The sequence below is a fragment of the Crassostrea angulata genome, chromosome 8 (assembly GCF_025612915.1).
Source record: "Crassostrea angulata isolate pt1a10 chromosome 8, ASM2561291v2, whole genome shotgun sequence".
NCBI lineage: Eukaryota > Metazoa > Mollusca > Bivalvia > Ostreida > Ostreidae > Magallana > Magallana angulata.
In genome coordinates, this window is record NC_069118.1 from 182103 (window position 1) to 194517 (window position 12415).

Here is a 12415-nt window from a genome sequence, read left to right on the forward strand (position 1 = left end):
AGACCTATTGTTTTTGTCTTTTTTTATTATTATTTTCTTCGACAGATTTCTGTCAGCGATTTTTTGAAAACTGGAAGGAATATTGATACTAGTATACATTGGTCTTACAGCAAATGTATCAGTCTATGAAATGTCCTATTTTGAGTTTCCGGTTCCGGTACTTCCGGTTTTTAAAAGGAAAATTGCAAAAATTGTTTGAAACTCAATTCTTTGTTTATTTTTTAATGTAGAGCATTCAAATTTTAGAATTACTTTTATCATAAATAGTTGTTCCGAATTGTAAGCGTAGACAGCTTTCTATCTCTTACTGTTTTTGAGATATTAAGTCCTAAACTTTAGAAAAGGGGGGATGAAAAAACAAAAAAATTCAAATGACCTTTAAAAAGTTATTTGACGTCTGCATATTATTAAAATAGATGCAATTAACATACATTCAAAGTTTCATTGAATAGTATTGAGTACTTCCGGTTTTATGAGTCGATGAAAATTGTCAACGGGAGTTTCTATGTTAAATTGAATTCACGCGTGTAACGTTTTCTCAAACAGTTATCAAGCAAATATTTTTATATTTAATATTTGCAATAAGGGACCTAATGCGCAGACCGGAAAAGATCTTGGAAAAGAACTTCTGAAAAATAAGGGATCTGTAGGGGTCAGTATTAAAAACAGCTCTTTAGCTGTATCTTTTTTACTATTCATCCGATTTTCAAAATCTTTTCAGTTAATAGTTCAGAATAAAGAGTGCAATTTAAAAATTATGGTCCGAGGGGCCACTTTTTGACTCCTTATAGGGGTTTGAAAGACCTAAAGATCAGAACTTTTTTAAGTTTCAAAATTTTTTTTAGAAAGAGTTATCTCGCTTTGCTGTATGAAAAAACAGCATTGATACTGTAGGCATATAAAATTTGGTGTCCGGGGAATGAATACTTACTTCAATATGATTTTTTGAAAATATTTTTCTGGAAATTAGAAATATAGCCACCTGTAAAGTTCTGGAGTTATCTTTCTTTTCACATTGCACTACTCATAAGTTCCTATCTAAGCAACTGGGGATACCAAGGCGTTTAGAACACTTGGAAATAATTAAGAGAATAATTTTTTGAACATTTAATTAAAAAGTGATAATGGGGCTGTCGAAAAGCCCTTACTTTTTGTTGAAGACAAAAAAAGTTCTTGTTATTTTTCTTTTTCTCGACAGAATTTCCGTCAGCGATTTTTTGAAAACGGAAAGGATTTCAGAAATACCTATACAATAGTTTTATAGCATTTTTAAATGTCACCAGTATGTAAGGTTTTGGACTTCCGGTTCCGGTAATTCCGGTTTACACAAGCAAAATAGTAGAAATTAAATGAATCAATATATTGTTTTTATTTTTAAAGGAAATTCGTTGTTATTTTAGAGTTAGATCATCCAGGTCGAGTTGTTTAAAAAGTAAAGGTGCGGCGAGTTTCTATCTCTTATCAGTTTTGAGATTTTAGGCCTCAAACTTGAGAAAAGGGGGGATGAAAAAATAAAAAAACTCAGGAAAGCTTAGGAATGTTCCAAGACGGTTTAGATTTTGTTCAAATTGAAGTAATTAAGGTATATTTCAAGTTTCATTGAAAAGTATTGAGTACTTCCAGTTTTATGAGCCGATGAAAATTGTCTATGGGAGTTTCCATGTTAAATTGAATTCACGCATGTAACGTTTTCTCAAACAGTTTTCAAGCAAATATTTTTATATTTTGTATTTGTAATAAGGGACCTAATGCGCAGACCGGAAAAGGTTCAGGGAAAAAAATTCTAAAAAATAAGGGATCTGAAGGGGTCAATATCAAAAACGGCCTTTTTGCTGTAACTTTTTCATTGTTTATCCGATTTTCAAAATCTTTTCGGTTTATAGTTCAGAATAAAGAGTACAATTTAAAAAATATGGTCCGAGGGGGCACTTTTTGACTCCTTATAGGGGTTTTAAGGGTCTGAAAATGATAACTTTATCACATTTTAAAAAGATTAAATTTCAAAAGTTATCTCGCTTTGCTCAATAAATGATTAGGATGGATATTGTTTAAATAGACGTAATTAAGATATATTCAAAGTTTCATTGAATAGTACCGAGTACTTCCGGTTTTATGAGCCAATGAAATTTGTTTATGGGAGTTTCTATGTTAAACTGAATTCACGCATGTAACGTTTTCTCAAACAGTTTTTAAGCAAATATTTTCATATTTTGTACTTGTAATGTGGGACTAAATGCGCAGACCGGAAAAGGTCTGAGGAAAAAAATTCCGAAAAGTAAGGGACCTGAAGGGGTCAGTATTAAAAACAGCCCTTTAGCTATAACTTTTTTATTACTCATCCAATTTTCAAACTCTTTTCAGTTATTAGTTAAGAATAAAGAGTTCAATTTAAAAATCATGGTCCAAAGGGCCACTTTTTGACTCCTTATAGGGGCTTTAAGGGCCTGAAAATGATAACTTTATCACATTTAAGAAAAATTTAATTTCAAGAGTTATCTCGCTTTGCTCAATGAATGATTAGCATTAGCGCTTTTGGCATACCAAAACTTTTGAATCTTAAATGAGTACTTTCTTATATATGAATTTTTAGAACTTTTATTTCAGAAAACAAACGATATAGTTGGATAAAAAATTCTGAAGTTGTCTTTCTTTGGGCATTTAATTTCTTAAATGTTAACGTGTGGGTATATGCTCATGATATTTTCCTAGTTTTTAATATACAGATTCTGAGAGAAAATATGATAAATTTAAAAAAGGGGTTTTAAGGGCTGTCGAAAAGCCCTTCCTTTTTGTTGGAGACAAAAATAGGTCTAGTTTGTAATGGTTTTCATTCAATTTTTATGTCACATTTATTAAAATACATTTTTTTATAACATCAAGCAACTTTTTCAGATGATTTGTCAACAGAGTAAGAAAATTTAAAAAAAAAATGTTTTGGGGGAAATACTAAAAAAATTGCAATAATAACATTTTTGAATGTTAAGAAGTGTTATATTTTTTTTATGTGTCCGAAGGAAATATCCATCATATGACAAAATAATTTCTCTCAATTTGTTGATAGCTGTCTTTTTAAAAAATATTTGACAAAAACACGAAAAAACATTTTTAAAAAACTCTTTAAAAATACCTATAGTATCCCTATCGTCATTTTTATACATTTTTGTATTTGATAAGTATATGTTTTGTGGTCTTCTATTGAAAATTGGAATAAACTGTCGGTGTATAGAGCCACCTTAATATTAAATCAGTTTTCAAACAGGAAAGCAAATCAAATTGTTTGCATGTATGTATGATAATGTCATTTCGTCCTGTTGCTCTTGAAATGCATGTGAACTCTTCCCGTTTGAATCTTCCTTTAAAATATCATATTTTTGCTTTCATTTGAAGTAAAGGTCGAACAAGATATCTGTGAGGTTATGATCACCCCAATCTGATGTTAATATACCGAATAAGCGTTGGGAAGTTGACATTGACTTTGTTTTATAATGGTTTGCTTAAAAAGAGAGTGTGTTTAACTTTGACAATTTACGATGAATATTTAAAAAAAAAATCTTTGTCATAACTTTAGGCTATAAATAAACATTGTTGTCATTCAACAGGAAGTTAATATGTGATTGCTACTGACTGAATAATACCAAATAGAAACATACATCATTTATTTCTTAGGCACGGACATATTGACAGACAAACACGGGTTAAAGAGCATACCCTCGCTCCTTCGGAGTATGGGTATGATTCTAAAATATGGTGTTTACATCTACACACCAAAAGCACTGGGGTTAAAGAAAGAAGGCCAAACGGTTATTGCTCAAAGAATACGTGCTTGGAAATTTGAAGAAACTATCACGAATACAAAGTCCTTAAGCAACATATATTACTCTAATGTTACAATGCATGATGTTTATAAGTTCAAATTGTGCAATTTACTGACAAACGGTCATGGTCTTTGGTTGGCAAGTTCTAGGGATATAAAAGACAGGAATATGCTTTAGCCTAACGCTTGTCAATAAAAAGAATTGCGCGCTGTTGCTCTATGTTGTATTTGTCACAGTCCTTCCAAAAAATACAGTTTTCGAGTTGCAAGGGTACATGACTTTTTACCCAAAAGGAGGCCAATTAAACCCGTTATATATCATCTTGTTCTTAATACTGGTACACCACTTTAACAGGGTCACAGGGGTCAAGTACAGTGGTAATGGTGTATTTTTTATTCATCTATAAATAGTAAGCCACTTGAAGCCATTGAAAAATTATTGGTTTACTGTTGACTGTTTATCTATTTTCTAAGGCAAATGGCTTATCAGATCATAGAGCATATGATTCAAAATATAGAATAGAGATACAGACAGTATACTACAATTGTATTTCCATATCTGGATATATCAACCATACGAGGTTGGTCAAATAACTTTATAAATGGTAAAGAAAAACTTGCTCCATTGATAACAGGAACAGATAGCACAGTTATTTGGCATGGCTTTATCTAAACAATTTAATTTGTTTAATTTCATACTGATAAGAGACGAAGTCAATATATAATACTTGGATATGAAAATTACCACACCTAAAGATAGTACAAGATAGTCTTTATCAATGGTATGTAGCTGAGCTTCAAAATGGAGTCCATCTCCACACAAATGTAAGTAAAAGGCAAACTTAATAATTTGACGAAGACAACCCATTATCAAAGTTGTTGAATGTTTAAGCTCATTTGTTATAAAATAGTTTTAAACTCAATCCCCATTTTTTCGAATTTCTAACAGAACTTGAAAAATACAATGAAAAAAATTAACTTTCTTAGGAGAGATGTGTGGCCATCTATTACATTTGAGGATAAAGTTGTAAACATTTCTTAAACTGTCTTGTTTTTGCTCAAAACTGAATTAAACTGTTGTCAAAAGAAAAAAGCAATAAATATGAGATTCTGCATGGTGTATTGCATTAAAAAACAATGCCTTTTTAATTATTTTGAACTGCGCAGCTACAGACTTTAATTCAAGATTCAAAAATCTAACAAACTATTAAAAGGAGGTAATAAGTTTTGCTTCCACCACTTTTCGCTTGATATTTTGAAATAATAAAATCCTTTGTGCTCAAACTACGTTCATCAACTTATATGAAAAATGTCCAGATTATCTATTTTAAAATGCCCCCTCTACCGCTTCAGGTCTCAATACACATCCCAAAATAGAAACTCTACGGGGATTTTACATTGCATCAGCCATAAATAAGCCCGATTGATAACGTTGAAAAATTGCACGAGGTGTCCCGAGTATTTCCGAATGGAGAAAAGATGTAAACATTTCCCATTATAAATCTCCAAAAGAATTTTGTTTTCGTTCCTGTAAACATATGAGTGAAAAGGGATACTTTTTATACTGAAGATATCTTGGATATTTTCCCTTACAGTACTTCTTTTACAGGTATGTGTATTTTTATTAAAAATAATCAAAAATGATGGAAGCAATAACTTGAGACAGACTATAAACTTGCATATTTGATTTGTAACTATGTCTCAAAAGAGAGTACCCCACTCTTAAAATGGGTCTAAAAACCATCAATTCGCAGGAGATATGTTTCGTCTGTGTCTATGGTAGTACATTGAAGTTCCCGTATATTTTTATTGAAATATATAGTTACGTATCTTTATTTTTTAATTAAGGCAAAAATATTTTTGGACCCCTACACAACTCTAACACTTTAATTCAATGTATACTTACATAACTGAAAAAGCACATGGAACTGGTATATAGAGATGTATGTCATATTCAACACAGATTCTACTGAAACAATTTTTTCTATGAAAATATAACGATAAAGGGCCTCCATTTACCCAGTTCTGAGTACAGGCTTGATTTTTCTTGTTCTAAAAATAGATACCATGCCGACTGATTAAAATAGGGAACCCTATTATGAGGAAGTTACAGTAACTGTAACTACAATAATGTGCAAGATTAAACCTTCTTCTCTATAATGGTTATAGAGCCGACATTGATACACCTTTTTCTTTTTTTCAGATTTTTAATGTTAAAAATAAGTCTGCCCCTTCGCAGTTCAACAGCTGTTTTAAGTTATTAAAAATGCATTGTCCTGTTTTTCCATACGTAATCTGTTTACTGACCAACATGCAGAACCTCATATTTAGCTTTTTCAACTTTTGACAATAGTTTTGACAACTTTTGGCAGTTCAAGGAATGTAAACATTTTTATTCTTCATTTTTATGGTGGCACATCCCGCTTAAAAATAGAGTCATTCAACAGCCATGTTATGTATTCGCTGGAAAGACTTATATGTCTCTTATATGTATATCTTAAATTATATTATTGAATTTGATTATGATTTTGTTAAGCTCAATATATTGAGCCCTGTATTTACATAAGGTTAGGAAAAGTAGTGGGTGTCTTGATGCTTTAATAGTGCATATTAGGGTGTTTCACCGCTTGTCGGAAGATGCTGCAATTTTATATACGCTGTCTTTATGTCTTTATAGCGAAACCAACTCTACCTACTATTTCAACCTCTAATTACTTGTATGTGTATGCACTTAAAGCCCTTAGAAACTAAGTACTTCATCCTAATTTGTTTATTTGATCAGAAATGTTGCTACCTGGAAATGCATCAAATTTCAAAATTTATACATAGTATTTCAATTTGATCAACATCAATCATGCGAATTGGTTATAATTTAGTTCAAGAAAGTTAAAGTAAAACCCATTGGGGTCATGATTTGAACAAGCTTGAATCTACACTTCCCGAGGATTCTTTCTCACAAGTTTCAGCTTTTCAGACCAAATGATTTTGAAAAGATTTTTTTTCAGTAATCTTAACATAACCTCAATAATATTTACATGTAACTATCTTTTCTTATAAAAGACTTGATCAAGAGATCATGAATTTTACAGTATTGGTAGAAGGCTTTACATCATTATCATGCACAAGGTATCCTCTGTCTGCTGTTAAAGTAAAAGCTAAGAGTCCATATATTTTCACAATAAGGTCATATTGACCTTAACGAGGTTGAGCACAGTTCGAGTACGCACGCTTTCGCGCACCGTTTCATTTGCAATGTGACGTCATCTTTTTGCTTGGTTGACGCCATGGAATTATGGTTTCAACTGCAGATATTCAGCAAAATTTGTCACAAATAGCTCGTTCCAGGCGTAAAATTGAAATTATTTTGTAGAATTAACATAAATGTCTTGAAGTATAGGCTATTTTTGGGCTCGGGTCGAAAACGTGAAGAAGGTTAAGCAAGCCTGGCTTTGCGTCACGTTTTCTTACCCCACCTAAATATAGTTTTAAAATACATGTATTTCAAGACAGTAACCATGTATTTTATATCTATGTCGCTTTACATGTGATGTTTTATATATTTTACCGCTTAAATATGACTGAAGGTTTTTAAAATACTATAAAGATCACCATTTCCGCCTTTGTCAAATACAAAATAGCCATTATCCGACAAATCTAAGAAATGGGATGTACAAAAAAAATTGGATAAGGCCCCTAAAACAAACCAGGTGGTAAAAAGCTTTTTTATTTGATTATTTGATACCTTTTAGCAATAACTTTAATATGTGAAAAAGAAAAAAATCACTAGGGAATCAATGAAAAAAAGTGCAAAATTGATACATATCAAGCAAAATCCCATGGGGTCTTATGTTAAAAATTAACAAACTTTTAAAAACACCCTTAAAAACCGATGTGGTAAATGTTTGATTTTTTGTTTTAAAATGATTATCATATCAGTAGAAATTCATGTAAAAAAAATCATTATAAAATTTAGGGCAGAACAAATTAGACATCTGACCCAGAGGCCAGCAACTTCGCAATTTAGGCAGAGGGCTTCTTGTACATCGATTTTATGTATTTTGTTTGATTTTAGGTCCTCTGGGTCACTCATGTGAATTATTGCAATTTGTCTTTGTCTGTCGCCCTGCGTCATCTGTCGTCCCTTAACAGTTTTACATTTCTTACGTCTTAAAAACTACAAGGCCAATTCTTACCATTTTGGTTTAAAGTATCTCTAGGATAAGATGATAATAAATAGTGAAATGTATGACCCTACAACACCAGGGACCTCATGGGCAGAACAATTAAAAAGTTGAAACATCTTCTCTACTTCCATACATAGGGCCTGAACGTCTAACCCAGAAACCATGGATTTTATAATTTAGATAGAGGGCATCAAAGACATTTTAATCATGCATTAAATTTTTCTCAAGTATAAATAAGAGTAAAAAAAAATATATTCTATAATTAAATATTCACCATTTGGCCATATTGGCCAAGAACGATGTCTGACCTAGTAGCCATTAACTATACAATTTTTGTAGAGGGTTTCATGGATATCAAAACAATGCACTTAGTGGGTTTTTTTCTTCAATTTTTAAGGGAAAATTTGGTCGCCTCATGAGGCCCCGATGGGATAAATTAAGTTATATGCTACACAAATTTGATTCCTTCTTCTCAAATTGGCTGTTTTCACTTAAAAGGTAAAAATACAAAATTTGAATGCACGACGCACAAGAACGGATGAAAACCAATTAATGATCACAGGTTCGATTAGCGACTTAGATGACCTAAACAGATTTCGCTAGTATAAGAAACATTTTCCCAAAGGTATCGAGAACACTATGTATCTAATGTAAATATAAATTAAAACTAAATAATCTTCCTAACCCTGATTTTTTCATCTGCAAATTAATACTGACAGGTATGAAGGAATGCAGCACATGTCAGAGGCAGTGTTTTTTGGGATGTCTTGGATAGTGGGTACCTCCTATCAGCTTGCTATGAGGAGGCGGACAGTGGACATCTGGGAAATGGTCAAGAGAGGAATATCACAAAATGATTGGGCCGTATTGATGATGGGTGGAAGTTACAGAGAAGGTTTTAGATGGATTGGATCAGATATTGACTGGATGTTATGGCCAAACAACCACCGGGTGATAATGGACAAGTCTCAGTCTGGTTCTTACAACACAGCCAATACAACCTTGATTCTCTCTGACATTTCTGAATGTTCACCAGGATTCACTTTACTTCAGTTACTGACACCATCAAAAAGAGAACAAGTAAAGTTAGCATGTGTCAGAATGAATGACAGAAACTATATATCAAGTTCAAAAATCAGACAGTTATCTTTGCCAAGAGAATTTCCTGATTCTACTCAACATGGACCCTGCTATAGTGGTTGTGTTGCAGGGATGGTAGAATTTGATCTTGCTTCTTGTTTCGCTTGTGACTTTTGGCCTCCGTCTGCCACTGCATGGACAGACAGATGTCATTCGTGGCCTGATCCTGAGGTTGGCAATGATATTGTAAATAATGGATGTCATTTTGTAGCAATAGGACACCCATTAGGACTCCATCAACATGAAGAATGGAGAATTTCTTTTACTCAGGCTGAAAATAAACTTGTTAACTCAATGAACCACTGTCAGTTTTTGACATATGCGTTGTTAAAATTTTTCTTAAAAGAAGTAATTAATCTGGAATCAGAAGAACCCGCTCATCTGTTGTGCTCCTATCACATGAAGACAGCAGTTTTTTGGGCGATTCAACAAAACCTACTATCTCACTGGTGTCCACAAAATTTCCTGGCCGGTTTCTGGGTCTGCTTCAAACTCCTCCTTAAATGGGTGCATGAGGGGGTTTGTCCTAACTTCTTCATCCCACAAAACAACCTGTTTCTGACAAAGGTCCATGGCTCAGCACAAAATAGATTGTTTCTACAGTTTCATGAATTGTATGAGAAAGGTCTAGCCTGTTTATTACAGAGTTCCACTATCAGGTCCTGTCTTATTGACGCTCTGTGCTATCCCAGAGTTTTTATTTGTACAGATCAAAATATAATGCAGTCTGAAGTTGATAAAGATTTAGAAATCATCAGCGAGTCCTGTTCTTATATTTTTGATTCGCAAACACCAATTAGTGGAAACCCAAGTGGCCTTTCCAAAGAACTATGTCGCATCATCAAAGGCATACATATTATGGAACAATTAGTAGTTTCAACCGTTACACCATATCAAGTTATCTTGTTACAAAAACTTACATCAACTGTTCTTCGGTATGCAGCCTTTCTATTACATATGAACACTAACGAAAGTGTAAATAAAAAGATGTATATTGCAGACAAACTTTCCTGTCACATGCTTAAATTTGCAGCCAATTTTGGGTATGTGTCTGATTTGCTGCATATTGCCATGTATTATTACAAGACAGGTAGATACAGGAAAGCTTTATCTGTTATAGATATCACAAAAGCCAGGTTAGCAAAGCCATATTTGGTGTACTTGAACCAGGTAGATAGAGAGATATATACTGAGGCTTTGGGGGGACAGTCCTGGTCTACAAAGATTAGACAGGCTGTAGCAGAAGACATTAGACTCGATAACCAAATCTGTTATATCAAGGAACTTGTATTGGAACAACGGTCAGGTCGACAGAAAAGCATGGTTGCATTAAATGTCCCAGTCTTTGTAATGTTACACTTCCTTGAGTTCTTGTGTTACAGACACATCGATACAACATTATCACTAAGAGCTTTAGATGAGCTACAGGTCCTAGTTCACTATGATGAAGGACACTATTTAGGTTTTATATTTAGAGACATCTCTTGGGAGATCCTCGGAATCTGTCAACACATCAGAGGGAATCGCCAGGGTGCTTTGTACTCGTTCCAACAATCACTGAACGTACAATATCCATACAACAGAATACAAGCTGCTACACAGAGGAGAATACAAGATGTTCAGGCAACCTCATACCAGTAATGAAATGAGTTATCAGAAACAGTCAGTCCATCTATTGGAAATGTTTGTCAACTCTTAACTTCTAAATTATTCATCTTTGGCTTTTAAAAAGATAATCGTTCTTACATGGGCGCCGCCATGTTTGACGCCACTTAATAAAAACTGATATTAAATATTGATGGATAGTGGCAGAAAAAAAAAATTTTTTTTTGCATTGTCAAATGACATTTTGTGCATATATGCGCCTGGATATTGAATATTTAGCTATGAATGTATTTAGGATGACGGGTTGTTGTATCTAACACTGAAAAATAGTTCCATGCGGCATGTTCCAGGAGCAATGTTTCTGAACTATATTGATCCCTTAAAAGCAACAGTTTATGTCGAAAATAAATCATTCGACATCAGAATTTCTCTTTACTTTTTATGCACTTCACTATAGCTGAATTTTTTTTTATGTTTATGTTTTTTAAGTGTAACTTTTTCAAGACTTATAAAGCCCTAACAATGCGGGTAGAATGACCCAGGTTGAGTCTATTATGCTGACCAATGCCAAACTGAAAAATATGAGGCTCCACACGTGATAAAAATAACGGGATAAATCCACTACATATAAAAACAACTTACACTACAGCAATTACTAGGATTTGATTGTGACAGTCCGAACAAATATCTTATTCGTCTGAACAAATACAGTAAGATTTTTTTTCATCTGGTCCTACCACACCGCCGTAAAATATATCCTTATCAGCATCCATAGGCCTGGGCCAAGCCTGTTTTAACATTAATTTCAATGTAACCATAAATAAAGAAAGGGGTCGAACTCTGACCAAGGTAAAAAAAAAAACTACCAGCTCGCTTCAAAAGCCTAATAAATCAATTAAAGTAATGTCTGAGATACACTCATGCCGAATTTCAAGTTGATGGGTCTTAAAATAGCGGAGATTAGCGGACGTCATTATTCTCTCGAAGTCGCCAGTTTATTGCTCATGATGGGATTTTGCCTATGACACCAGCAGTATTGCAACAAGTCGAGAAACATTCGCACTAATCTTTTAAAATCTTACATCAAACGCACGCAAAAATATGTTCTAAATACTTTGAATATTAAAAAATCGCCAGAGTTCTCTAGAGTTCTCTAAAGTTCTCTGTTTAGCATAGTACCCAACTTAGAGAGAATAATGACGTTTATCTCCGCTATTTTAAGATCCATCAACTTGAAATTCGGGATGAGTGTATCTCAGACATTACTTTTCTGAAAAATACATGCATATTGCGATTGTTTTAAATATTAATTAATTTATTAGGCTTTTGAAGCGAGCTTGGAGTTTTTTTTATCTGGGTCAGAGTTCGACCCCTTTCTTTATTTTTGTTCAGTTCAGTTCAGTTCATTTATTCGTTCAAAACCATTTCAAACATATGGTACATGAGGATACAAATAACATTAAAATTGGTCAGAGGTAAACATATATATTAATATAAAGGTTATAGAGTTAGGAAAAGTTATACAAAGTGAAACTCATGAAGGACAGACTACCCACAGGGGCTCGTCACGAAGTTTTTTCAACCTTTTATATATACCATATACTATAAAATACACAAGGGAGGAATCAAAACTCGGAAAAATCGCTACCTCCCGATTTCGGTCGCCTCGTAT

At 33.3% G+C, this 12415-nt stretch overlaps 1 protein-coding gene across 1 annotated transcript; it reads left to right on the forward strand.

The window, feature by feature from the left end:
- Positions 1-4583: 4583 nt before the first annotated feature.
- On the forward strand, positions 4584-11230 carry LOC128157790 (uncharacterized). The gene is made up of 2 exons (XM_052820411.1): positions 4584-4639; positions 8718-11230. Exons 1-2 carry the CDS (start codon positions 4617-4619, stop codon positions 10777-10779), a joined length of 2085 nt encoding a protein of 694 aa, XP_052676371.1. The 5' UTR covers positions 4584-4616; the 3' UTR covers positions 10780-11230.
- Positions 11231-12415: the final 1185 nt, after the last annotated feature.

Excerpts from the sequence above, each read along its gene's own strand:
- LOC128157790 (XM_052820411.1), top strand. The coding sequence starts at position 4,617 with ATGGAGTCCATCTCCACACAAAT. Across the intron at positions 4,640-8,717 it reads GAGTCCATCTCCACACAAAT|GTATGAAGGAATGCAGCACA; the intron begins GTAAGTAAAAGG and ends TAATACTGACAG.